At 37.2% G+C, this 26,919-nt stretch overlaps 5 protein-coding genes across 6 annotated transcripts; 3 read left to right on the plus strand and 2 right to left on the minus strand.

The window, feature by feature from the left end:
* Window positions 1-980: 980 nt before the first annotated feature.
* Window positions 981-2,593, plus strand: LOC124918740 (formin-like protein 14). Its single transcript, XM_047458783.1, has one exon. The coding sequence runs from the start codon at window positions 1,456-1,458 to the stop codon at window positions 1,999-2,001; it is 546 nt and encodes a 181-aa protein (XP_047314739.1). The 5' UTR covers window positions 981-1,455; the 3' UTR covers window positions 2,002-2,593.
* A 1,251-nt stretch (window positions 2,594-3,844) lies between these two features.
* LOC124920559 (protein NODULATION SIGNALING PATHWAY 1) lies at window positions 3,845-5,795 on the plus strand. Its single transcript, XM_047461064.1, has one exon. It carries the CDS (start codon window positions 3,896-3,898, stop codon window positions 5,663-5,665), a length of 1,770 nt encoding a protein of 589 aa, XP_047317020.1. The 5' UTR covers window positions 3,845-3,895; the 3' UTR covers window positions 5,666-5,795.
* A 90-nt stretch (window positions 5,796-5,885) lies between these two features.
* LOC124920558 (probable GTP diphosphokinase RSH3, chloroplastic) lies at window positions 5,886-9,175 on the minus strand. Its single transcript, XM_047461063.1, has 6 exons — window positions 8,208-9,175; window positions 7,938-8,123; window positions 7,279-7,739; window positions 6,990-7,148; window positions 6,569-6,920; window positions 5,886-6,504 (listed from the first exon to the last, which is right to left on the minus strand). Exons 1-6 carry the CDS (start codon window positions 8,943-8,945, stop codon window positions 6,127-6,129), a joined length of 2,274 nt encoding a protein of 757 aa, XP_047317019.1. The 5' UTR covers window positions 8,946-9,175; the 3' UTR covers window positions 5,886-6,126.
* Window positions 9,176-14,586: 5,411 nt separating this feature from the next.
* Window positions 14,587-20,755, plus strand: LOC124920560 (exportin-T-like). The gene is made up of 15 exons (XM_047461065.1): window positions 14,587-16,731; window positions 16,811-16,903; window positions 17,004-17,093; window positions 17,212-17,316; window positions 17,605-17,664; window positions 17,888-17,950; window positions 18,028-18,123; window positions 18,929-19,093; window positions 19,218-19,391; window positions 19,516-19,581; window positions 19,674-19,772; window positions 19,919-20,065; window positions 20,195-20,371; window positions 20,475-20,526; window positions 20,603-20,755. Exons 1-13 carry the CDS (start codon window positions 15,001-15,003, stop codon window positions 20,282-20,284), a joined length of 2,979 nt encoding a protein of 992 aa, XP_047317021.1. The 5' UTR covers window positions 14,587-15,000; the 3' UTR covers window positions 20,285-20,371; window positions 20,475-20,526; window positions 20,603-20,755.
* LOC124920561 (linoleate 13S-lipoxygenase 3-1, chloroplastic-like) lies at window positions 20,720-24,221 on the minus strand. Of its 2 annotated transcripts, XM_047461067.1 has the most exons (7): window positions 23,964-24,221; window positions 23,744-23,924; window positions 23,380-23,660; window positions 22,751-23,309; window positions 22,143-22,653; window positions 21,800-22,063; window positions 20,720-21,659 (listed from the first exon to the last, which is right to left on the minus strand). In XM_047461067.1, the coding sequence occupies exons 1-7, from the start codon at window positions 24,192-24,194 to the stop codon at window positions 20,903-20,905; spliced, it is 2,784 nt and encodes a 927-aa protein (XP_047317023.1). In that variant the 5' UTR covers window positions 24,195-24,221; the 3' UTR covers window positions 20,720-20,902. The 2 variants fall into 2 exon arrangements, with proteins under 2 accessions (XP_047317023.1, XP_047317022.1); XM_047461066.1 differs by having other exon boundaries at window positions 23,744-24,221.
* Window positions 24,222-26,919: the final 2,698 nt, after the last annotated feature.

The following is a 26,919-nucleotide window of genomic DNA, read 5'->3' on the forward strand; positions in this document are numbered from 1 at the left end:
TACAAATTTTAATATTTTTAAATTTTTAGTATTTAATATGTAAAATTTTATTTAATTCATTTGATATTTTTAAATGTTATTTTCTATTTATTTACAAAATGTTTTATATTTAAATATATAAAATTTTTGAGAAATGATATATATACACACTCTTATACAAAACTTTCTACAGCACCTACCTGATTTAGTAAGAAAATAAAAAATATTTTTTTATCTTCGTATTTTTTTTAAGATATATTTTCTCTTTCTTACCAAATCACAAATCAAATAAGTATTGTATGAAGTGCTGTATTAGAGTTGTATATATCATTTTTCAAAAAATTTAACATTATCTTATATAATAAAAATGACAGTGAATTAAATTAATTAATTATTTATGCTAACTAGTTGTCATTTCATGGAATTAAATAAATTTATAAAATTTGTTTTTATAAAATAAATATATGCATATTATTATTGGATGGGCCTATTGATGGTCCATTAATAGTAGTCTATTGAGAATAATAATAAACACGGGATGGACCTGCAGGGTAACCTCTTCATTCAATAACCATACAGGCCCATTTTCACATTTGTAAATAAATTTGTCTACTCCATGGATTAATACATTTGGATTCTATTCTATATTGAAAGTAAATTCTTGGATTCTATTCTCTATGTTGAACTTCTTTGAGTTTGTATTTTTGTAATCTTTATATGTTTGGTCAAAGGTAGAAGGGAACCCATTTGCATAATAATAAATATTAAATAGGAACAACAAAACCCGCACTAAATTTATATATTAATTAATGGGAGAGAATTTATAACTTAAATAGTATTATTGTGATTTATATGTACATAGGAAAAATGTGAAAACTTTAATTAGCAGTGAAATTGTAATTTGGTAAAAAAGAAAAAAAAAAATAGTGTTAGGAAAAGGGAGAGAGTATTTGCACGATCTTAGCAAATCCAACCGTTTAGATTTCTCTTAACCCCTTCCTTCCTAGTTGTGTTGTTTCTCTCTCTCTATTCTCTTGTGCTGTCGTGTGCTGTGTTGTGCTGTCCTATGGTGGGGGGAGAAGAGGTGTGGTGAGTAGTGTTAAAGAGGAAGAAACCTGTTTATGTCAAAGCAAAAACTGCTGCAACTTTGTTTGAAGCGAGATTCTCTAATTTCAACCACTGCCTTGCCTTGCCTTGCCTTGCCTGTCGATTATATTCTTATACAAGTTCAAAAACCCATGTCATTGATCCATTCCTCAAACCTAATTCTTTTTCCCACTTTTCATTTCTGAAAATACCATAGCTTGATGATTGCTTGAATATCAGCAATTTTATTATATCTTGTTTCTGCTTTGAATCAAAATCTTGGAACCTTGATTCTCTTCTTTTCTTTCAACATCTCCAATCCCCCCACTTGTTCAGATCCGGTTGGGATTTGCGATCGAGGAGGAGGAGGAGGAGCTCTTAATTGAATGAATGGAGTCTCACTTGTTGTTGACCTTCTCTTCTTCAGCTATTCTTAATTTCAACATTTTCTTCTTCTTGGTTTTTTTCTCGACAATCGTCTGGTCTCAGGTAGAAAATTCAGGCCAACAACAAGTTCAGCAGTCGCCTCCGCCCCCTCCTCCACCTCCGCCGCCTCCACCACCTTCCCCTCCTCCACCTTCTCCTCCACCTCCACCTTCTCCTCCACCTCCTCCTTTTCAACCACCTCCACCTCCTTCTCCTTCTCCTCCTTTTCAACCACCACCTCCTCCTCCTCCAAATTCAATTCCTCCCCCACCGCCAGCGCCATGGGTCAGTAGTGGTTCACCGCCGTTGTCTGGGTCTGGGCACAAGGGACATCCGCCTAGCCCAAACAGAAACAGAAGCAGAAGCAGAAGCAAAAGCAGAAGCAGAAGCCTTCCAATGAATAGGGGGAAGATTATAGGGGTAGTGTTTTTGGGGGTTGCAGGGACCTTGCAGGTTGTGGTGGTTTCATTCTTAATAGTGAAGAGACAGCATTTGCTGAAGAACAACTAACTAACAAACAATGGGGTGAAAAAGGAAATAGAGAGGATATTTTGCTTATTATTAAGAGATGGTTATGGATTGTTAAAGACAGAGAAGGGGAAGGGGGGGCTATATAGATGAAATATGGAAGAATGAATGAATAGATGGATGTGGATTGGTGTTGTTGTTGTTGTTGTTGTTGTTATATATAGAATACAACTGCAAGAAATGATTCATTCAATTCACCTGGATCTATCTTGAGGTGCTGCTTACTTTGTAAATGGATCTTCAATTGTATTGGATTTGGGGGGTAAACTCTTGCTGCCTTTTTCATTTTACATGTCTTTCTAATTTCTAACAATAATACACACACAAACTCTAGAGAGATTTCTTATAATTATTCTATTTCATTCCATTATCAATCCATGTTTCTTCTTCTTCTTCTTCTTGTTCCTGCAATTTGCCTCCTCCTAAGGATTATTTATGCTAGCAAGCTAATTTGGGATTTGCAACTTTGATTTATTATTATGGTGTTATCGGAATTCCAATCCCAGCTCTTTCTGTGATTGTGGATGATTATGATGATGTTGGTATTATAGAGAGATTGAGAGAGCAGCTGTTACCCCTAAAATAGAGAAAATTGATATTTGAGGGTTCTGTATGTCATATTATTATTGCTTCCATTCCATCAAGGTTGATATTTGAGTGTTGTTGTATATGTCATATCTTTATTTATTTATTCTGAGACAATTGATTAAAACACTAGTAGAGTGATATTTGGTTGGTTTTAATCAATTGTCTCAGAATAAATAAAAGATTTTCTAAGAACACCACACCACATCACCAATTACAAGTAGAATGTTACCAGCAGCAATTCAGTCTCTAACTTAACCCTACTTTTAAATATTAGAACTAGAATGTTAAGATGGAAGAAAATATTATGTTTTGGGGTTTATTATGATGGTTGGGGGATTCTTTCTTAGTAAATAAATAAATAAATATTATTTTGTTTGTTACTTCTTTTATGTGTTGTTATTGATTGAAAATTGTTAGCCATTATTTATTTTTAAACAACAATGAAGTTAGGCTGTAAGTTTAGTATTGGTATATGGGAAAGTGATTAGTTGTGGGCCACAACTAGTAAGGTTGTATGTATTTTAGACTAAAGAATGTCCCATGTCAAGTCAATTAAGGCCCAAAAGAGAACAACAAAATGATTTACTCAATTGTGTGAGCCTGTGAGGGAAGGGGATATCATGATAATTTTTTGAATTAGTTGAATTGTTATTCAATTCAAATATTGTGTTTTCTTTCAAAAGTTTAAAATAAAAAAGAGAAAATTGAAGGCTGTAATATAAAATTTTCACTTCATTTATAAAATTCGATAAGATCAAGGAGGACTTTTTGGCTTATTAGAAAGAGCTGAAAGTATATAAATATATATATGACAATTTAAAATATAAATTGTTTGAGGTTGTTGTTTGAAGGTCATTTTTTGGTGGTGAGCAACTAAAAGACAAAAACCACTTATTTAAATAAATAAATAAATAATATATTGCCGTCCCTCCATACAGAAATCTCCTTCCAATTATTTTTTTATTTTTTATTTTTTTATTTTTTATTTTTTTATAGTTTAGTTTCCTTTGACCAACTAATAATAACAACATGATATGTTCATATATAATAGTAATAATAAAACATGATATGTTCCAAAAAACAGCACAACCCGAGCTCTTCTCTGAACAATATTCAATAATACTTTTCAGTGTCCTATTCCAAAACACCACCATTTCTTGACTGCTTCCTTCATTAATTTAAACTCCTCTATATCAAATAAGACATTTACATTTGCAGGTCAATGAATCATAGTATTATTTTCACAGCCTAGCCTAGCCTGAGGTCTCTCTCTTTCTCTTTTCTTTTCATGGAAGATGAATCAGAATCCAACCCCAACAGGGATCACATCTTGGATTGGTTGGAAGGATCAGTGCAATTTCTTCCATCCTTCATGGAATTAGATCCTAGCAACAACATGATCATGTCCCACTTGGATGACGACCCTGACTCCTCCTGGTGGCTCAACGCATGCCAAGATCTCGATCAAGATTTGTTAGTCAACAACAACATCAAGAGTAGTACTAATAATTCCACCACCACTGTCACCGCCACCTCAGCTTCCAGCAACACACCCGTCACCTCCACCTCGTCAGCTGCTGATGCTCATGTCATCCAGTTGCCTCCCACCACCACCACCAACAACAACAACAACAACATGATCAGTAGCCATGATCTAATATCCAAAAAGCGCAAGTCTGAGAGGAAGAAGAAGAACGACGCTAATAAGGCATCGGATGATCAAGAATATTTAATGGACAAGGGCGCCCCAACAGCTAAGAAACCTGGTGCTTCTTCTTATAGGAGAAGAACAGCCAAAGCGGCTGCGGCATCTGGGGCGGATGGAAGCTGTGGTGGCAGAGAAGGGAGATGGGCAGAGCAGCTACTGAACCCGTGTGCATCTGCCATCACTAGCTGGAATCCAACACGTGTGCAACATCTTATTTATGTCCTTCACGAGCTTGCCTCTCCCACAGGCGACGCTAACCACCGCCTGGCTGCTCACGGCCTCCGGGCTCTAATCCAACACTTGTCTCCCCGTTCACCGCCTCCTCTTTCCATGGGGCCCCTTGGGTCCTCCTTTTCCTCCACCGAACCTCAGGTATTCCAGAAATCAATCATGAGGTTCGACGAAGTTAGTCCCTGGTTTGGATTTCCCAACAAGATTGCCAACTCCTCAATCCTTCAAATCTTATCTGAGAACAACAACAAATCGCGGGATCTACATATTCTTGATATTGGCGTCTCTCATGGAGTTCAATGGCCCACCTTTCTAGAGTCATTGACTCGCCACCCGGGTGGTCCTCCGCCTCTTGTCCGCCTAACTATTCTCATTGGCGGTGGTGGTGACCACAACGACAATGACAATATTGTCCCGTTTGCGGTGGCTCCCATGGGACACAATTACTCATCCCGTCTGCTCGGTTTTGCCAAGTCTTTGAAGATTAACCTGCAGATCAATCGGATTGAAAACCAGGCATTACACAATCTAAATACCCAACTCATCAATTTAAAGCCCGAAGATCAAGAGACCTTGATAGTCTGCGCTCAATTCAGGCTCCATTATCTCAACCACGCAAACCCAGATGCCAGAACAGAGTTCCTCAAACTGTTGAGGAATTTGGAACCAAAAGGCCTCATCCTCAACGAGAACAACATGGACTGCACCTGCAGCAACTGCTGTGGGGGGGATTTTGCTGCCGCATTCTCCAGGAAGGCGGAGTATCTATGGAGCTTCCTGGATTCCACAAGTGCCGCATTCAAGGGGCGGGAGACGGAAGAAAGGAAAGTGATGGAGGGAGAGGCAGCAAAGGCATTGACCGGCTCCCACCAGATGAACCAACGGAAAGATAAATGGTGCGAGAGAACAAGGAGAGCCGGCTTTGTGGGGAAGCCATTCACGGAAGACACCATTGACGAAGCTAGAGCTCTGCTTAGGAAGTACGACAGTAACTGGGAGATGAAACTGGACAACGACAAAGACGGATGCGTGGGCTTATGCTGGAAAGGACACCGTGTTTCCTTTTGTTCTCTATGGACTACTACTTCTCCTTCACCAAATCATCAAACTCCTCTATAAAAGTGTTTTCTTTTCTCTTCTGAGAACATGCTTTATTCCCTCCTCCAGGAAATCCGTGTGCTAGCTAAATCTTTTCTCTGTATATCTTTTCAAAGTGAGAAAATAAAATGAGTCAAGTATTATATATGTATACATATTAAAGATAGTATAGGGGATGGAGGATTACATGATTAGGAATGGTGGAGAGATGCAAGTTTTGAAGGATAATAAAGATAGAGACTGCAAATAAAACAATAATAAGGTGGTTTCAATGTAATACAAACCTAATTTATATTAATGTTCAAACCATGTCAGGCCACTGTACAAGGCATGTATGGCCATTACTATATACACACAAAAAAATCATATTTTTTCATGTTATGCTAATATTCATACAATAGCTGTAATATATATATAAAGGAGGGAAAAGTGAGAAAGGTCAGACTTGAATCTTCAATTGGAGGAGGAGAAACAATTACTAATCAAGTTCTCCAACCCATGACGACGGTACTGGTTGTGGTAGTGGTGGGTGGTAGTGCAATAGGAGGAAGCAATGAAGAAGAAGAAGAAAGAGCTCTTCTATTATGATGATGATCATACATCCGCTGCATCTCTTCCCTGTACTGGGTTAAAGACTTGTCTGGTATAGCTGGTGTGAGCTCAACCACATCACCCATCATGAGTTTGCACGATGGATCATTAATGGGTTTACTATTCAACCTCGGCCTCAGCTCTTCCTTTCTTGGAAACCCCCCACCATCTGGAGACCACCACCACCTGAATCTTCCTTGACCCCTTCCGCTGCTACTCTCCAACATATCCCACAACCGACAACCTGCTGGGAACTCCTCAACCGACATCTGCATATGCCATTGTCATTGATTAAGAAAAGAAAAATAAAATAAAATAACAAAGTGGTAGTACCTTGTCGTTTTCCATTATGATGACATAGATAGGCCCGTCAGGATAGCAATCGTGTCTATAAGTAGTATGCCGACAGTCTTTCTCATGAGAAGGGAACTTGCATGCACTTTCTGCAGCTGCTGCTGTTAACGTTGTTGTTGTGGCCGCCTCGCACTGCCATGAAATAACCCATCGCGCCCATTCAACCATTTGCAGCACAAACGAGGCATGTTTCTCATCACCTTCTTCTTTGTATCTCCAGTGTGCTGCAAATCCTATTTCTGCTTGTTCATGCATCTCTTTCGTTCTTATCTGAACTTCTAGTGGGACCATTCCGCCTTCTCCTCTAACCACCGTGTGCAGAGACTGATACCTGCAGCAGTGCATTCTCACTCAGATCTTTAATTATTTTGGTAAATTAAGAAGACATATCATTACATACCCATTGAACTTAGGGTGATCTATATAGTCCTTGAACTTCCCAGGTACCTCGCTCCATAACTGATGAATAACTTTCAGAGCCCTGTAACAGTCTTCCTTCTTTTCAACAATCAATCTTAGACCGTGAATATCATGGACTTCATCCACTGTCAGCTTCTTTCTACAACAACGAATAACCAACCAACCCAATATATTAACTTACTTTTATTATGCATCCAGCATTCAGCAGCACTATAACAATCAAATACACACAAAACTGAGAAGAAAAAAAAAAGGACAAATTAACATACTTCAACATTTTTGCATGGATGCCATACAAACTTTTGTGCCTTCCCGACAGGACATGGTAAGAAATGCCTTCATCTTTCAGGGCGCCTTCCAATTTCTCAGATGCACAAGTAATCGCTGCTTCATCGTAGGACTTCATAAGTTTGGACGACAGGTTCCTGTACTGCTCCGGATAGAGATGTCGAAAACAGAGGTTTTCTAGTTGCTCTTTCCAGCTACAAATTCCCAAACGATTAGCCAATGGAGCAAAGATTTCCAATGTTTCTTTCGAAATCCTTTCTTGTTTATCTAAAGGTAATGCATCGAGGGTCTTCATATTATGCAATCTATCAGCCAGCTTAATTAGAACAGCCCTAGCATCTGTCATAGCAAGGAACATAGTGTGCAGCCTATCTGCCTCAACTGTTTTACAAGCTGTATTGTTGTCACGTGCAAGTTTACTCAGATGGCTCAGCTTAGATACCTACAACAACAATGATATATACTTGCTAATGATTTAGCTAACAAAAAATAATAATTATCTATTTTCCATGGAGATAGATAATCAACAATCAAGCTTTATAAGTTCTTTGCTTTCCTATCAAATTAACAAGTAGCTAGCCACCCCCCACAATTAAAACAAGATAAGACATCATATCATTCAGCCAAAACACACACATACCCCTTCAACAAGTTCGGCAACTCCAGCCCCAAAATTGCTGAAAATGTGGTCATAACTCATGAAAGAATCATCAAGCGTGTCATGTAACAGGCCTGCAGCAACTACGGTTGAGGTAGCACCGATACTTGCAAGTAAAACAGCCGTTTCCAAACAATGCTGTAAATAAGGTTCCCCACTTGCTCGCACCTACAAAATAAGATAACTCTACTGAGCGCAAAGACTCCAACAACTTAATAAAATCTAAAGGTAAAAGGCATGTATGTAGTTTACCTGTCCCCTGTGAGCTTTCTCAGCTTCATAGAAAGCCTTAACAACAAAATCATCATAGAAGATGGTGTGCCTGGATTGTGCGTCCAGAAGCAAATCCTTAGAGTTTTGTATGTCTTTGGACTCAGCAAAGGCATCGTCCATGCTAAACAACGGAAAATCATCCACCAAAACAGAGGTTGAATCTGATTCAAATGGATCCCCATGTGCTTGAAATGTTGGGGAGTCATAATCAACACAAGACCCTAATGCATTTGGAACTAAGCCATTAAACAGACTATTATTATTATTATTATTATTATTATTATTATTATTAGCCCCTGCCCGAAAAGAAGCGTGAAGATTCACATCAACGGTATTCCTTTCCCGGCCGCCTATCCTCGTAGGTGGACTCCTGGAAGAAGAAAGGGGGGCCTGAAAGACGGATACTGGGCTGTGATCTTTCTTAAGAGACGAGCCCAAGGATGAATAGCGAAAGGAGCAGGTAAATTCGTCGGTTCTGTCATCTTCCCCGGCGGTGTGATAGGTAGTGGATGCGGCGTACTTGACAGGCTGCGAGGAGAATAAAGATGAGAGACCACCACCGTGCGGTGCCGAAGACGAGGGGGAGGAGGAGGAGGAGGAGGACCTTGCGGTGAAGTCGAAATCGTGGGATGAATGAGAAGTGATTTGGCAAGGATGTGGCGTGGAGCAAACGGTGCTGGGAGGACTAGCATAGAGAGCTATAGTGGGAATACCCATGATAAATCTGGTAACTTTTCCGACAAATTGGACCTGCTGCAATTATCGAGATCTGAAATTCCCGGATTGATAAGAGGAACTGAAATCAAACAAACCCTAAGTAAGATGTATTTGTATAGTGATTATCGAGAGAGAAGCGAGCGAGCGAGCGAATGCGAATGTTGCAGCAATATCACAAAAAGCAACTGATAATATCTGAAAGCTTTAAGTCCACAAAATGATTCCCGCCCCGCCCCGCCCACCCGCCATTCTTTGTTTCAGCACGAATTCCTTCTCTATTACTGAACGGATGGCTGCCTCAGCCTGTATGGATGGATGAACAAATTCCCTTGAGTACTTTTTTCTTTGAGAATCTTCTTTAACTTCTTCTTCTTCTTCTTCCTTCTAAAGAAGATCTTTAGGTTTTCTTTCTTTCTTTCTCTTACTTTATTTATTTATTTATTTTATTTATTAATTCTTTTCTCTCGACCTCACCTACCGTTATTTCTTCTTGGCCATGCAAAATCTTTTAAACTTAAATTACCAGTTTGCCCCCCTCCTTACATTTTATAATTTGATAAAAAAACAATTAACAAAATTAATTAAATGTAATTTAAAAAAAGGAAAAATATACAAAAGTTAATCAACCAACTAAAACTGTAATAAGAAAATAATATTGAGAAGGACTATAATTGTAATTTTAGCTATCATGAAATAAAGAAGAACTATAACTCTAGTTTTATTAACACATAATATGATATATATATATATGCACGTGGCTTGTTTTAAGTAGCATACAGTTTACACGTGCTTACTTCCATCTTTACACAATTGTCCTCTTGACAGTCAGTCTGGTTGCCGCCGATATTATTATTTCTATATCTGATCCGGAGGACTGGTTTATATTTGTTTGGGCCGGCTGGATCCGTTAGTTACTCAGTTTTGGTATCTCCTGGCCCATTGCATTCCTTTTTCTTCTTTAATCTCTCTCCCTACGTCCCTAATTTATTTTCAAAAGTTTTATTAAAATCTAGCCTTTTTATAAAATCTCTTAATTTTATGAATAAAATAGGTTAAATATACTATAACCGAATGTATTCAGCATTTTTTTTTTCCTGTCAAGGTTATACGTTTCACTATTACGGGTAATCAGTGAGAATATTAAACAAATTAATCGAACTATTAAAATAAAATAAATATACAAAATATAAAAATTGATGTGAATACCCGATTAAAATAAAAAAAAAATTATATATATAATTGTATCTCGTATTATTGAAAATCTAAAAAATAAGACAAAAAATCTAAAACTAAGACAAAAATAATTTTATAAAATTTAACAAACGTTTACATATTATTTAAGTTGTAACCTTCTATTCTTTATAGAATAAAATTCATCTATTATAGAATCTGAATCAAATATCTTCAACAAGCTCTCGTTCAATATAAATTATCATAGTATCTGCTAAAAACTCTTAACCTTTCTGTAGTGGCAGTAAAAACTGGTAAAGTCAAAACAAGTCGAATCAATCTATCAACCAAGTTATAATTTGATGACTTGTTTGTTTCAACTAATCTGCGACACAATTCAATGATGGAATACATATTTTGAAAATTTCATTACGGGAAACATCAATTTTATAATGTTGGAGTTGAGATCTCAAATAATGCATTTCTTGTTCACTGAAGTCTCCTAGATAATACTTTTCAGCCAATTTGTAAATATCTCTAACTTTAAATGTTTTAAAATTATCTTTAGGGTCTAAAGCAGAACTAAGTATAAGTAGTTCTACTACTTCATCACTAAATCTAAAATTCAACTCTTCTTGTTGAAAATCTATAATTGAATTGAAAATATTGAAATGATAGTGTTGTCGAAATGTCAACGAATCTTTTTGTTGGCATGAACGTCTTGTTGCACTTTTGTACGAAGCATTTAGATCTGGAATTTCAATGTCATGTTGTGTGCAAACCATTTGCACGGACTCCAAGAGTTGATCAAATTCTTCCTCTCTTAAATTAAAAAGTAGTCTTTTAGTAGTTGAGACTAGATCCATGGCACTTATAATATCAATAGATTTTTGTTACAAAGCTTGACAAAGTAGGTTTGTAATTCCCATAATTTTGTACATCATATAAAGTGTGAAAATAAATTCAAAAGATCACAAAGCTATCAGACAACCACATGTTTTTCCACGTAAAGAACTAGACGATCCTTCTTCCACAATACTTTCAAGCACAAAAAAATAGTTGCACCAAACATATCAATTAAACTGCAAATAGATTCAAAATGAGAGCTTCATCGAGTAGATCCACTACGATGTAAATTACCAATTTGATTAATTCTTTTACCAGTATCACGTTCACCCGAAGTAACCATACGATCAATTTCAATAGTTTGAACAGAATGTAACTCAGAATGTCATTTGGAGGAACAACCAATAAAATTAATAATTGTGGATAATTTTGAAAAGAATAGCCAAACATAAATCTCTTTTGTAGAAGCACCAACTAATGCTAATTGCAACCTATGATCAAAGCAATGTATATAATATGCATATGGACACTCTCGAAGAAATAAAGCTTGAAGTCCATTCCAAGCACCAGACATGTTACTAGCACCGTCGTACCTTTGCCCTCTCATATTAGTGACATTCAAATTTTGTCGAGAAAGAACATCTGATATGCTCTTCTTCAATGTTAAAGCAGTAGTATTTGGAACATTAACAATATCAAATAAACGCTCTCGTAAAATACCCAAACAATCAACAAATCTCAGAATAATTGACATCTGCTCTATATTTGAAATATCTTTAGCTTCATCAACTAAAATACAGAACTTCGCATCACCAATTTCTTCACGGATTTTTTTTTTTACTTTATTTGCAAAAATATGCAAAATTTCTTTTTGAATAATTGGTGAAGTATATGTTGCATTTTTTTGGAGCTTTTTATAACACTACATCATCAATATCAACATTCAATCGACCCATAAATTTTATCATCTTTATAAAATTACCACGATTTTTAGAAGATGAAGATTCATCATGACCTCTAAATGCACAAGCTTGTAAACTAAGTCATCGAATACTCTCAATTGTCGTTTTAAGTCGCAGTCGATTTTTCTGAATTTCGTCTAAACTTTGAAAATTCAACATTTTGTCAATATGTCCACTTACTTTCATCAAATCTTCAACACATTTAACTGCAAGAGGAAAGATAATGAGGAGACCTGTTTAAGAAGGAAAGATAATGAGGAGAAGGAGGAGGAGAAGAAGCAAGAGAATGTGAATAAGTAGAAACAATAGGAGGAGGATGATCTGAAAGAATTCAATACTCCTAAAATAACATTTGGGTGAAAGAGGAATAATAGGAAGAAGAAGTCGAAGAATGATGCCTTGTACACCAACTCTTCGGGAAAACACATAAAGACAAATGATCCTTTAACGATCAATTCCTTTCTCAAATTTGAACATCTGATGACTGAATTGTAAGTATGATTACAAAACCCACTCACCAAAAATGAAACAAAGAATGTCAATGTATGCCTTGTAGACAAGGTATTCTTTAAAAAAAATTGTAGACAAGGAAATGACTCGAGGATACGGTAAATTGTGCAATTAATTATTCATTATAAATAGTTCATATTATATTGAATATTTTCTTCTGAGAAAATCGTATTGTGTAGGAAATTGATGCCAACTGCTTCCTTTTGAGAAAACGAATTGTCCTGTATTCAAAGACATATTGAAAAAAATTACCCATTTCAGATTGTATGCTCAGAGGTCGGTTAAAATTAAAGTATCCAGAGTTTACTGCAGATCCTGACAAATTTGACATTGAACACTTCATAGAGTATTACTGGGATTCTGATGATAGATACATGGTCGAATGGAAAGTAGTGAATGAAATTTATGTCCCATTGAACCTCAATAACCTACACTAGGTACTGTGCGTTTTACGGCTATAAGAGTGTCAGATCGATGTCTATGACTGCAATTCCACAATTTATAAGGATATTGATGAATTCATAAAACCCATGTGTGAAATATTCCTGTATATACGTCATAAAGCCACGTCTCCTCCTGAAAAATAAGGTTTCCTATGATAAGCTTCGACGCCATAAAATACAATAGACTTCCACACCCACAAGTCCCCAAAGTGGAGAAAAGTGGGGACTGTGGAGTGTTTGTACTTATGTATTTGGAATATCTGACTGCTGACCTAGGTGTATCACTTGTCACCTCAAAAAACATGTCTTTTTAGAGAAATAAGTGGGTAGGGAGGCTATTCCACCCAATTCTAAAATCTTAGGTGATGTAATGTTAATATTTTTGTAGAAATAAGTGAGCATGTATTCTTTATTTTGTAATGCCATTTATTTTTTATGCAATGTTAATATTATTTATCCTTTGTGAAGTTGCATAATACATCTATTTGTAGATAGTAATTGAGGTTTTAAGTCACTTCATTTCATGTATGTGTAATAGATATTTATAAAGAAAATATGTAAAATATATGGTATGGTTGTGTTACGCAACGACAAGTTGGTGAAGCGACCATACTATTGAAGTCATGCAATTGTTCATGTTCAATGGGTGGTCGCGTTACGCGAAGGCACATTCGTTGGTAATGGATAAATACTATTATCGCGTTAGGAGAGCATCGCGTCAAGAGAGTATCACGTTAGGAGAGTATAATGTCGCTTTACGCGATCACGACAAACGAATAAAGTTGGTGACCAAAGTTGGTCGCTTGACGCGATCAAAGTTAGCAAACTTGTTACGTGATCGCGTCAAGCGACTAAAGTTGGGAAGCTCGTTACGCGATCGCGTAACGGGACCAAAGGATATTAATGCTATCAAGAAACAAACAACTATACCAATGCTCAACTCAGGAAACACACAATTATACCATACCAATGCTTATGAAACAAACAAGTATACCAATGATATCAAGAAACAATATATTTCAGAACGTAAGTGTACCATACCAGTTAGTGCCTCCATCCTTGTTGAATTTTAGGCGTTGGTTGTCTTCGCCGTTGTGTGTCGTTCGCCGTTCGCCTTCGCCGTTTAGGGTTTAGAGAGAAGGAGGAGAAAACCGAAAAAAGAGAGAACGGGGAAGAAAAAATGAAAAAATGGGAGAAATTATAATAAATATTAAGGGCATTTTGAACTTTTCACAGGCCTTCTCGTCACGTGACGCGAAGGGGTATTTTCGACCGAAAATATCATTATTGCAAAGTTTATTAGGCGTTGGTCATTTCCCAAAAAAAACTCCCATTATTAGGTCATTTCCACAAATTTCCCCACATATCACGACTATACGTACTTAAAAAAACTTAATTATAATTAATTATAAATAATATATATTTAAATTTAAATAATCATTTAACAACTTCGCTTAAACTCAAAGCGCTTCACATTAAATAGAATTCGTGACCTTTTTAGTCTATTACGTCGACACTTACTACTAAACTACTCGTGTGATTTTTGTTACCATATATTAATTTTGCAAAATAAAAATATATTTTTGGTAAGGTATACCGGATATTCTGGTAAATTACTTTTATTAAAAAATAATTAAAATATTATATTGTGAGGTTGTTCCTTTTACATTTCCTTCTCTTCTTCTCTAGCAACCTGCCTGCCTGCGCAGCAACGAACGGACTATAGAAAGAAAGCCGCAGTCAGCTATTTTTCACACATCTACAAAATCAATCCTAAGTAATCTAAGTACCCTTCTTAAACGCTTCAAAACCTAGCTTTTCTTCTACTTCAATTGCAACTGCAAAAATCCCTCTTCAATCTTATTCGTTTCTCGGTAAGTTCTCTATACCCATACCATACTTACAGATTCGTTTGATCCGATTCCTTGCTCCTTTTCCAATCTCATTCCAGTACATTACAATCAGATTGTAATCCTCAAACAAGTAAGGTATCTTTTTTAGTTTTCCCTTCGATCCGGGCTGTCGTAGGAAGAATTGAGCCGCAGTGATCTGGAGTTTTCTTTGCAGGGTTTAAGGTCCGGCAATTCTTCTATCTAAAAAATAAATAAATAAAACTTATATTCAATGGATAATCTCGAGAAAGCTATTCTTATAAGCTTTGAAGAGTTGGGTACTACGGATTCTGCATTTAAATCCCAAGCTGTTGCTTACTGTCAACAAGTTAAAGAAAACCCATCAATTAGTGGTATATGTATTGAACTTCTGTCTACATCTAAGCTAGTGCAAGTTCAATTCTGGTGCTTGCAATGTCTGCACGAAACAATCCGGGTTAGATATTCATCCATGGGTCCCGAGGAAAAAGCATTTGTGAGGAATGCTGTTTTTTCAATGGCTTGTTTTAAATCAATTGATGATAAGAGCCCTGCAAGATTTTTGGAGAGTCCTGCGTTTATAAAGAACAAGCTTGCGCAGGTTTTTGTCATGTTTATCTACCTAGAGTACCCGCTAATTTGGCCTTCGGTATTCATAGATTATCTTCCTCATCTTAGCAAAGGGGCTGTGGTTATTGACATGTTCTGCAGAATTCTGAATTCTTTGGATGATGAATTGATCAGTTTAGATTATCCTCGGAATGCCGATGACATGACACTTGCTGCGCAAGTGAAGGATGCAATGAGACAGCAATGTGTGGCTCAGATTGTTAGAGCATGGTATGACATTGTGACAATGTATAGAAGCTCTGACCCCTTTCTTTGTGTCAGTGTCATGGATTGCATGAGAAGATACATTTCCTGGATTGATATTGGATTGGTGGCCAATGATGCATTTATTCCGCTGTTTTTTGACCTAATTTTGAACAATGAGTTGCCTGAACATCTTCGTGGTGCAGCAATTGGTTGTGTTCTTGCAGTAGTCTCCAAACGTATGGATCCAATAGTGAAGTTGGGACTCCTTCAAAGCCTTCATATAAGCAGGGTATTTGGTTTAGTGGGTGGTGGTGGGGATGTCGATGCTGAAGAGTTGGTTGCAAAAGTAGCTGCTTTGCTTATAGGGTATGCCAGTGAGGCTCTGGATTGCTCAAAGCGTTTAAATTCGGAGGATGCTGTGGGTGCTTCTGAGCTTCTCAACGAGGCTTTGCCCTCTGTCTTCCACATAATGCAGAACTGTGAGATCGATATAACATTCAGTGTTGTGCAATTCCTTTCGGGTTATGTTGCCACAATGAAACGTCTTGCACCACTCCGAGAGAAGCACTTGTTTCATATTAGCCAGATTTTGGAAGTCATACGTGTGCAGATTCTCTATGATCCTGTTTACCGTGATAATCTTGACATATTTGACAAAATAGGGATAGAGGAAGAAGATAGGATGACTGAATTTCGCAAGGATTTGTTTGTTTTGCTTCGCACGGTTGGTCGTGTTGCACCTGATGTTACTCAGATTTTTATCAGAAACTCCTTGGTTAGTGCAGTTTCATCATCTTCTGATAGGAACGTAGAAGAGGTGGAAGCTGCACTTTCCCTTTTCTATGCATATGGGGAGTCCTTAAGTGAGGAGGCACTGAGGAATGGCAATGGTCTTTTGAGAGAACTGGTGCCAACACTCTTATCAACAAGGTTTCCTTGTCATTCCAACAGACTTGTTGCTCTTGTTTATTTGGAAACAATAACTAGATATTTGAAGTTCGTACAGGAGCACAACGAACATATACCTATAGTTCTGGCTGCATTTCTTGATGAAAGGGGGATACATCATTCAAACGTCCATGTAAATCGCAGGGCAGCTTATCTTTTCATGAGGGTTGTCAAACAACTCAAAACAAAGCTTGTTCCATTCATAGAGTCAATTTTGCAGGTAAATATATTTTTTTAAATATAGATCTTATTTAAGTGGAAGACTCATTTTCACTTGTTAAAACTTTTTTTTCCTTCAGAGTCTTCAAGATGTATTATCTCAGTTTACTAGCATGGATGATGGTATGCCAAAAAATCAGTTGGGATATGAAGATGGTAGTCACATATTTGAGGTATGCACTTACTTTCCCATTTACTACGAATTGGTTGCTTAAGAAGGCATAATTGACAAGATATTTGTTGGCCTGACATGACTTCTATAATGGCTTACAGGCTATTGGCTTGTTAATTGGGGTTGAAGATGTTTCGCCTGACAAACAAGCTGATTTTCTTTCGGCATTGCTTAATCCCCTTTGCCAGCAGGTTAATAAAATATTAATTGTCCTTTTGTATAGGCCCGAATTAATGTTACACACTTGTATCTAGTGCCTTTCTTTTTCTGATATCTGTCAAATGATGTTGCTTGATATAAAATAATTAGGTGGAGGTGTTGCTGCAAAATGCCAAACTTCATGATTCTGAAGAATCTCCTGCAAAGATTGCTAACATTCAGCAAATCATCATGGCGATTAATGCCCTGAGCAAGGTGCACTTTTGTTTTTTCATCAAGTCTGAATATTTCTAAAGCACATGCATGATTTTCTACCATTTTGCAACTTCTATCTATTTACCGTGCATTAGGGAATTATTACTACTTGATCAAAATAATAAATAAAGAAAGAACACTTTCTTCTTTTATGGTTCCTTTTTTTCTGCTCTCTGTTTTCTAAGTTGAATTTTGTGGACATAGAATTGTTATATAGGGTTTGATTGCAATATTTTATTTGATGATGGGCATAACTGCTGATTGCTTGAAACTCATTATGTAATGCAGGGATTCAGTGAGCGGCTTGTGACAGCACATCGACCTGCTATTGGTCTCATGTTTAAGAAGGTTAGTTTCCATCATTTAAATTCTTGATCTCATCTGAGTTCCCTTCCTGCTCATTTTAATTGGCTTTAAGTTACTGAAAAATGGTGATTGTATTAAAAATGAGATGAATTATCTTAAAAGAAATGAGAGTTAGATGTTGTGGGTACACATGAATATGGATTTCCTGCAAATTTGTATTTCCTCTCCTTTGTACTACTCATTTTTTTGCCTTCTTTTGGTGCAGACATTGGATGTTCTCCTTCATATTTTAGTTGTCTATCCAAATATAGAGACATTGCGTTCTAAGGTATGAATTATAGCAATCACTCACATTGCTCTGATTTCATTCACCAAATGACTTACACAACTTTCTACTTTTCTCAGGTTACATCATTCATTCACCGAATGGTTGACACATTGGGTGCATCTGTATTTCCTTATCTACCAAAGGCATTGGAGCAGTTGCTTGTGGAGAGCGAGGTTACTATCATCAATTATGCATACATGTGAATATCAATTATGAAGTATTAATACCATCCACACCTATTCTGTTACAACCATTCATCATTATATTCTAACTATTACAGCTCATTACTCATATTACTTATTGGGCCTTCATGGGCTTGCTACATTATTTATTTACAGTCCTATTTGAAGCCGCACCTTCCTGCATTTATAACACATGACCCACTACTAACCTTAAACCTCTCAAGTTCTTCATATTGTAATTTGCAATGCACAATGTGGCTATCAATTGAATACATTAGTGAGCCAGTGTTGTTATGTCCTTGAGATGGCTTGACTTGTAGTAGGTGTTTCTGCTTTACTAGGATGAATATTTTATAGGTTCCTTCATCAACATGAAAACACCTTTTGAAACACCCCGCGGTGCTCGTGAGAAAAGTAGACTGTAAATACCTTACGCAATAACTGGGCCACCACAACCCAAGCCCCAACGGGAACATGGATTAGGCTCACACATCATATAAGGGGGTCATATTTTTATATGATTTCCGATTTGGGACATCACATCTTTCTTTGAATCATGCAAAACTGCATCATAATCAATGACTGCAATTGAGGCATTTTCAACCAAGACAAGTTTATGTTTCTTGTTCCTTAAATAGATTGTATGAGTTATAATTTTTGTTTTGTTTTGACAATAAGACACTTGTATTCTTTCTCTTTTGCTCTTGATCTGCGATTGTCAGATGGTGGTTATGACTTTTGTTGATTTACTTGTTCTTACCTTAGATGATTGATTTTGATTCTTTCCTTACTGTAGCCAAAGGAAACAACGGGTCTCCTTCTGTTGCTCAATCAGTTAATTTGCAAGTTCAACACTGCCGTACATGACATCCTGGAAGAAGTATATCCTGCTATAGCTAGCAGGATATTAAATGTTCTACCAAGAGATGTAGTTCCTTCTGGGCCAGGATATAATACTGAGGTATAAGTTAATCTTGAATTTTATGCTATTGTATGGGAACTACTACTAGTTAAGATTTGTGAAAATGGGTAGATGTGAAATTATGTTTTAGCTTGTAACTTGTACTTGTTGCTATCAATTGTAGGAAATTCGCGAACTACAAGAGCTTCAGAGGGTATTTTACACTTTTCTTCATGTGATAGCTACACATGATCTGTCTTCGGTTTTCCTCTCCCCAAAGTGTAGTCGGTTTTTGGATCCAGTGATGCGAATCTTGCTGTACACAGCTTGTAATCACAAGGATATTCTTGTGAGAAAGGTCTGTATTATCTTGAATAAATATTGTTTCATGTTTTCTTTTGATATAGCATCTGTTAATTTCTTTTAGCTGATGAGATTGGACTTTTAACTCTACTTTTTTTTTGCAATTTTGAAAAACTCAGGCTTGTGTTCAGATATTTATTAAATTAATTAAAGACTGGGGTGCAAAGCCCCATTGCGAAGATAAGGTAATATGACTGTCTGTATACTTGTGTCCATCTATCTCTCTTGTTAACGAGAAAGTTGACCCGCCCACACTAATGATTGAAAACTGTTTCAGGTTCCTGGTTTCCAGAGTTTTGTAATTGAGACCTTTGCAACAAATTGTTGTTTGTACAGTGTGCTTGACAAGTCGTTTGAGTTCCGTGATGCCAATACTGTAAGTGATTAATTTATCTTCGATTTGGTCCTATTCACATCATTTTTTGTTTGCGTGTTTGCTTGCTTGCATATATAGGGATGGTAAAATTATTTTGTACATTTAGCTGACTGATGATTCTGTTGAATTTATTTTTATGGCTGCAGCTGCTTTTGTTCAGGGAAATAGTGTTGGTGCAGAAGGTTATGTATGAGAAGTTTGGTAATGATTTCCTCATTCATTTTGTTTCCAAGGGTTTCCCGACTGCACACTGCCCTCTAGATTTGGCGGAGCAATATTGCCAAAAGTTGCAGGTAAAGTATGAAAAATTTATTAATAATGTCCAAATTAAAGTCAAAAGTATTATTATTATTATTATATATCTCTGTAAGTAGTGTTAATAGACACACATGAGTGGCTCTTTAATTGATCTTGTTGTACAGGGTAATGATTTGAAGGCATTAAATACGTTTTACCAGAAGCTTATAGAGAGCTTGAGACATCAAGGAAACGGGAGCCTGATTGTCAGATAGCAATGTCAGAAGCGGTTCTAGATTCTTTTGCGTTGTCATTTGTTTTTCTCCTGGCCGTGCGAGGTGCTTAATAAGTTTTGTTCTAAGGTAAGGTGGGAAACAACATATATATGTATACTAGCTAATAATTCAATATTGTGTCTCTATCTTCTAACTACTACATTAATGGTGTGGTCAATTTTGCTTGCAGATATCTTTGTAAATAGCAGCAGTTTATGGGGTGGTCTTTATGTGGACCAGAGGTAATATTTTTATTCATTTATTATGTGGGGTGGGGGGATCTTGATTGATTTCATTAATAATGATTTTGTGGATCAGGTGTAAAAGAAAGAAGAAGAAGAAGAAGGAGTTCCCCTCTCATGTTGACATGTGAAGAAGAAGAAGAATGGTTGGAGGTGTGTTGTGTTTAATAGCTGCTAGCTGTTACTGTTATTTTTAGCTGACCAATTTTGGTATTGCAATTTGCAAATGTACAACAACAACAACAGCTATATAGCTAAATTGTTGAGATTGGATTTTCAAGGAAACTTGTTTACAAAAATTCTAGAACATTATTAGATAGACAAAATATGATATATTTATTTTAAGCATATTATTAGATAGTAATTAATTACAATCTTAGATAGATACGCTGTTGGGCACGCCTCTGCAAGTTACCCCAGGGTCGGAGCTGGGTGCGAGTAGCTCGTAAGGCAAGACCCCGGCCCCACACCTGTTTTTCAATCTCCGATCGCTGTTCCTTCTCTCAATCTCCTTCTCTACCCGCCTTATCTCCGCCGAGAATTCGTAGAAAGCCTCCACCATCTCCGCCTCTCCCGTCCACGTCGACGGCTGATGTCTCTCGCCGATGTATTCCTCGTCCGGCGAATGCGTCGACAGAGTGTCCACCACCGCCATGAACTTGGTCGCCTGCAGCAGACTCGGCAAGGCCGACAGGAAGTATTTTTGTGGGTCCGCCATGAAGCTAGAATACTCTGCGTCCCCTTCCTCCGGTATCAGCCGGCGCATCATGGGTGGTCTATTCGGAACGTACCCTCCGTATGGGTACTGACCGAAATTCAATGCCGCGTGCTGAGCCGACGCCAGCCAGATCAGGGTTGTCAGGATCGATACTAGATCTTCAGGAGTCGCCAGCTTTGGCCACCAGCTCGCCCGGGAATGATCAGCATGCCCCACGTTTATCGACTCCGCGTACCATGATTGCAGCTCCCAGTCAGATCGAATGGTGTTGGAATCAGGGTAGTAGTTGTTCACGTATGTCCGAACCCAATTCTCGATTGCCGACCAGATCAGAAGCCCGTCCGCGGCATATGGGTAGTCTTCCATTATTAGCCTCACTCCATGTGCTTGTGTTGGGTCAGCCACAGCCATTCCCCTGTTTGTTATTGAATGTGATCATCAATATATACATACAGATTATTAGGCAGAAATCACTTACTTCATTACATCATGACAAGTTGTTTTGTTTTCTATTATTAATATTTCAGAAGAAGAAGAAGTAAACCAAGTCTATACCTTCTGATAAGATCAGCTGGGAGGCCTTCTTGGTCAAAACGCCAATCCTTATAGGCAGCAGCACTGAGCTCTATGCAGTAGCGGCCAGGGGTGAAGCTGGATTCGATCACACCGTCGGCGCTGATCAGGCTTTGCCTTGCCAAGGCGTTGATCTCCAAAGTGTATCTCATGTGAGGGTCCAGGAGCTTAAATATAGGGTGCATCGCACTCAATTGCCTGTGGGCTGCCAATATAAATGGCTCCATGGTTGCATGTGTTCTTAGCCTGCAATTTTTTTTTTATTAAAAACTTGTTAGAATGAATGAAATGAATATTGGAATGGAATGGTTCTGTTTTGCCTTACCAATGGTTGACTAATTGATGAACGCCTGCATCATTGGAACATACGTGAGATTTGGCTAGCTGCCAAACCCAGTTGGAGGTGGCATCGGCGGGCGGAGAAACGACTCGTTTAGAAGACCTTGAAGTTGGACGGGTGGAAGGAGGAAGGGTGAGCTCGATTGCTATTGGCTTAAGAGTGCCGGCGGGGGTCAAGAAAAAGATAGTTCGGGTTGCATAGGCTTTGCGCCCGTCAAGGGCGTTAATCTTGTCAATGAATGGGAAATAAGCATCGTGGTAGTCCAACATGTAAAGCTTATTCTGGTCAATAGCTTCTTGGACTGTCATGTTGTTAAGATAAGGTAGAATATCTTCTTCTTTCAGACCCCCCGACTCTTCATGTTGTTGTTGTAACACAGCCTTGTCGAGCTTGCTCACCGGCGGGAACACCCTTACCCTCTCGATATTCACAGGGTTAATACCCGCCACAGCTTGGCGTGCAAACTCCTCATCTCTCAACCAGGCAAACTTGTCCTCTGCGAGAGACATTTTTATTTAAATACAATACAATACATGCATACATGCATAGATACTTGAAATAAATAAAGGATAGTTAGTTAGTTAGTTAGTTACTTGATATTATTTTGGGAGTGTCGTATTTGAGTAGTCCGCTGTTGCTGCTTCCTACAACCTGGGGGAGCTTCTTGAGGAGCTCGTCTTTAAAACCGAGCTTGAGCAAGACTCCTTCACTGTAGAGACTGTCGATGTCGGAGAAGCTTTTCAAGTCGCCATTATTGGAGGACATGGTTGTCATTAAAGAAGGCAAGAGGTTATGTATAACCGCCTTAAGCCTCCCTAACGAGAAGCTGTTCCGTTTGGACTCTTCAAAGCGTTCGTCTCTGGGCACGTACATTGGCAACGGCTTCTCCACTCGGCTCTCGGCAAGCAAATTGGAATCGGTTGGGGGACGACCGGTGCGGCACCTACGTGGGTAAGGGTTGTTTTCATTCCCACCCATTACAGGACGAGTCAAATCGATTCCTTTGTCTGGATTTCCCAAGTCGTTGTACACCTCGAAGTCGTATATCCTGTCTGATAATTTCCTTTCGCCTTCTCCCCCTCCTCTTAGATCTTTCAGTTCCTTTTCTCTCAACTCCCTTAATCCCGCCGGCGTTTGCTTCGGAAGATATGGCTGTGAAATCATTACAGTTACTATCTTCCATCTGACCCATATATATATTATAAATAAATGACTAACTAACCTTGTTGGCAAAGAATATTCTGTTTCCGGGAAGATGATAAGCGGACTGAACCCAGGAATTGCAGGAAAAGTGAACCGGACCACAGGCGAAGCCTTCAATGGTTATGGTCTCGAGAAAGAACTCGTTTTGGTGCTTGTTGGTAACAGTTATTGCGCCGGGCAACCCGAAATCCGACGGCACCGTGAAGTCGGCTATGTAATTGACTCGTTCTGTTTTCAGATTGGCCTTCTTTGACCAGTCTTTGAGTGCGGCTTGGTTGCTCTTCTTCGGAGCATTTGTCCCTATTAATTAATTAATAGTAAATTCAAGCAAGCAAATGCAAATGAATAAAATAAATGGAGAAGAATTGAGAAAGTTGTCTTACTGGGATCAATTTCGGTGCTGAAGAGTTGGAAGAGAACATTCCTTCCGATTTGATCGGCAAATGAATCAATATGTTTGGCGATGGTTTCCTTGATGTCTTCTTTGTGCTTGTTTCTGACTGTGGCGACGGCTCTGACCTTAAATTTGACAGGCTTTTCGGGCGAAGTATCTATCATCAAATTGTTTGGGGGGTGCTGTTGTTGTTGTTGTTGGCTGATGATGATGGCCGTGGGTTCTAATATTGGGGTGCTCTTCCTCGTTGTCATTGCTGCTGCTGATGCTGCTTGTCTATGATCTTTTCTAGTCTCTCCTCCAGATGCAACAACCGGATTTATCCACACCTGATCATTACTACGCCGCCGCCTTTGATTCACTTGCACTACCACCGCCGGCCATGATTTATGTACAACTGCACACCCTATGATTTCTTTACCTATTATTACCATCTCCATATCTCTCTCTCTCTCTCTAAATCTCTTGTGTTTTGTATACAATCTCTTTTGTTTTGTCTAAAATTAGCGAGGGAAAGATATATATATAAAAAGAGGAAGAAGAAGAGGAGGAGAGAGAATGTGTTGCAAATTAAGGTAAAGAAAGGTCTGACCACCACTACGGGTGCAACACCACCACCACCGTCCACACGTTTTACATATAATAATATTAATGTTTCTTTCTTTCTCAAATTCAGTCGTGCAAAAAAAAAAGAAAAAAAAGGCTGCTCTACTAGTACTAATATTACTACTAGTCAAACACTTCCCATTTCCGAGTAAGAACGCGGCAAACAAATTCCATCGACAAACCGCCTATTATTATATCTCCCCTTTCCCTTCCCTTCCTCTATTTATTATTATTATTATTATTAAATATCTCTTATATTTATTTATTATTATCATTTATTTTTCCTTTCCATCCCATATCACATTGTCTATCTCAATAATAATAATAATAATAATAATAATAATAATAATACCATTTTATTTCTTCTTCCAACCGTTACTTTTAAACTTTTTTCTTTCGTAATCCTTATTTGGATTGAGATTATTCAAATAATAATTGGTCCTTATTTGAATTGAAATTATTCAAATAATAATTGGTGATGATTTGTAATATATAGGAAGTGATATGATTTTTTTGATTTAAAAATCAAAATTTAAAATATATGAATATATAATGAATGAGAAATGATATAAAAGATAACGTAGACAATAACATTATATGATTCTTAAAAAATATATATATATATATATATATATATATATATATTTTCTTTCCAACATCTTTTTTTCCAACCAACAAATATTTTATGACATATCTACTCATATCACATATGTTATTTAATATTATTGTATACTTCTTTTTATTACTAGTTTATATATTATGATTAAATAAAAAAAAATTTGTAATAATTCATTTTTATAGTTTTCAATATATATAATTAATACTTTTAGTCAAAATAATAAAATTAGGCTTAGCATTAAACAGATTAGTCCTAATCTAAATTGATTTTAATTTGAAATACTAATTTGGAATTAGTTATTTCGGTTTAGATTGAAATCAAATTGGATTATATTAAACTAAATTTGAATTGGAGTAGGATTATTCAAATTATCGAAACAAAAATATTTTTAATTTTTTTAAAAAAAAAATGTAAGTATTTATCAAATTTTATGTTTAATTGAAAATAATTAGTAAGAATAAATTTATAGTTATATAAACAAAAATATATTTTATTTATCAATAAATACAAGAAATCCCAACCATTGCAAGATCACATAATTTCCTCAACATGGTTTAGTTGGCTGTTGTTCGTTCATGAGTTAACACTTAACACATCTATACATTATTTAAAATCTTCTACAGGCAAATTAACAATATTTTGAATAAACAAAAACTTGGTAAACCGCAAGTATTTCCTCCTTACTTAGCTTAGCATGTGTCTGGACGACACGTGGTAATTCGGGAATTGCGGGGTGACTTGAGGTTCGATGCGTTTCAACATTGATTTACGTGTCAGACATCTTTTTAAAAGAAAATATTATTTTAAAAGATTTTGAAAATAACTGGGAGCTTTAGAAATAATTTTAATAATCTGAGGTCAAATAACAATTTAATTAAAATTCGATTTAAATATCATTTTATGACATTTCGAGATTATTTAAAAATGGATTGGGGTTCAAAATTACAAAAATAATTTTGGATTTTAAAACGTGGAACCAAACAGACCTTAGGACCGGAGTCCTAGGATCTGGGTCCATTTTTTCCGATCTGGGCTCAAACGGACTCGGTCTAGACTAGGAAGGTCAGGATCAGGGCTCGGGACGCTCGATCGAGGGATTGGAGGGCTCAATCATGAACTCAGGTTGTTCGGTCCTAGGTCTGGGAGGCTCGTTCTTAGGTCTAGCTTTCTCAGTCGTGGACCTGGGTGGCTCGGTCCCAAGTTAGACCTCTCGGTCCAAGGTTAAAAATCTCGGTCGAATTCCTCGGTCCTTGCTCAAGAACACTAGTCTTAAGTCTTAGTTCTAACTCAAGAACAACGGTCATTGATCTCGGTCCTAAGACGATTTTCTTGGTCCTTAATTTCGGTCAGGACCGAGGATTCTTGATCATGTTTCTCGATCTCGGTCCTACATGATTTGGTCGTCGAGGACCGAATGTTCTTAAATTGGTCAAGAATTGTAGGTCTTGTATCCTATGATACAGATCATGAAATCATGATCGGTAAGTAGCAATCAACTCATATGATTATGGGGATTAAAAGCCCTAACTCCAATCATGATCAATCGATCTCTACAAAGATCAATTTCTCAAAACTGTTTTTAGGTCAAAATTTGGAATCTTTTGAATTAGGCAATCTCAATGCATAATTCTTGTTCCATTAGCTTTGAAATGATGAACATAGTCGAACACAACCAAAACAAGAACGTCATTCAAGCTTTGTAACAACTTTTGAAATCGAAATTCAAATTCATTTTTTTTAAAATTTCAGTTGAATCAAACATGATCGGGATGTTGATATAATAATTTGGAAATCATCCTAACATGTTTACAAACATGTTATGCAGCTAATTGAATCAAAATTCAAGCTTAAAAGCTCGAGAACATCAAATTCAAAACATTCCGATTTTTAAACCAATTTTTTCGTTTTTTTCGTTTTAGATTGATTTGATCAAATCTCTT

This window comes from Impatiens glandulifera, chromosome 1 (genome assembly GCF_907164915.1).
Source record: "Impatiens glandulifera chromosome 1, dImpGla2.1, whole genome shotgun sequence".
In the NCBI taxonomy this organism is placed as follows: Eukaryota; Viridiplantae; Streptophyta; class Magnoliopsida; order Ericales; family Balsaminaceae; genus Impatiens; species Impatiens glandulifera.

Bases quoted from the DNA above. Each gene is read 5' to 3' on its own strand.
- LOC124920561 (XM_047461066.1), bottom strand. From the start codon at position 24,194: ATGGAGATGGTAATAATAGGTAAAGAAATCATAGGGTGTGCAGTTGTA. The intron at 23,661-23,743 runs GTAAGACAACTT...ATTAATTAATAG, and splicing joins CAGCACCGAAATTGATCCCA to GGACAAATGCTCCGAAGAAG. The intron at 23,310-23,379 runs GTTAGTTAGTCA...ATGATTTCACAG, and splicing joins GAATATTCTTTGCCAACAAG to CCATATCTTCCGAAGCAAAC.
- LOC124918740 (XM_047458783.1), top strand. From the start codon at position 1,456: ATGGAGTCTCACTTGTTGTTGACCTTCTCTTCTTCAGCTATTCTTAAT.
- LOC124920560 (XM_047461065.1), top strand. From the start codon at position 15,001: ATGGATAATCTCGAGAAAGCTATTCTTATAAGCTTTGAAGAGTTGGGT. The intron at 17,317-17,604 runs GTGCACTTTTGT...TATGTAATGCAG, and splicing joins CGATTAATGCCCTGAGCAAG to GGATTCAGTGAGCGGCTTGT. The intron at 19,392-19,515 runs GTCTGTATTATC...TGAAAAACTCAG, and splicing joins AGGATATTCTTGTGAGAAAG to GCTTGTGTTCAGATATTTAT.
- LOC124920558 (XM_047461063.1), bottom strand. From the start codon at position 8,945: ATGGGTATTCCCACTATAGCTCTCTATGCTAGTCCTCCCAGCACCGTT. The intron at 8,124-8,207 runs GTAAACTACATA...CTTATTTTGTAG, and splicing joins AGAAAGCTCACAGGGGACAG to GTGCGAGCAAGTGGGGAACC. The intron at 7,149-7,278 runs GTATGTTAATTT...TCGTTGTTGTAG, and splicing joins ATCCATGCAAAAATGTTGAA to AAAGAAGCTGACAGTGGATG.
- LOC124920559 (XM_047461064.1), top strand. From the start codon at position 3,896: ATGGAAGATGAATCAGAATCCAACCCCAACAGGGATCACATCTTGGAT.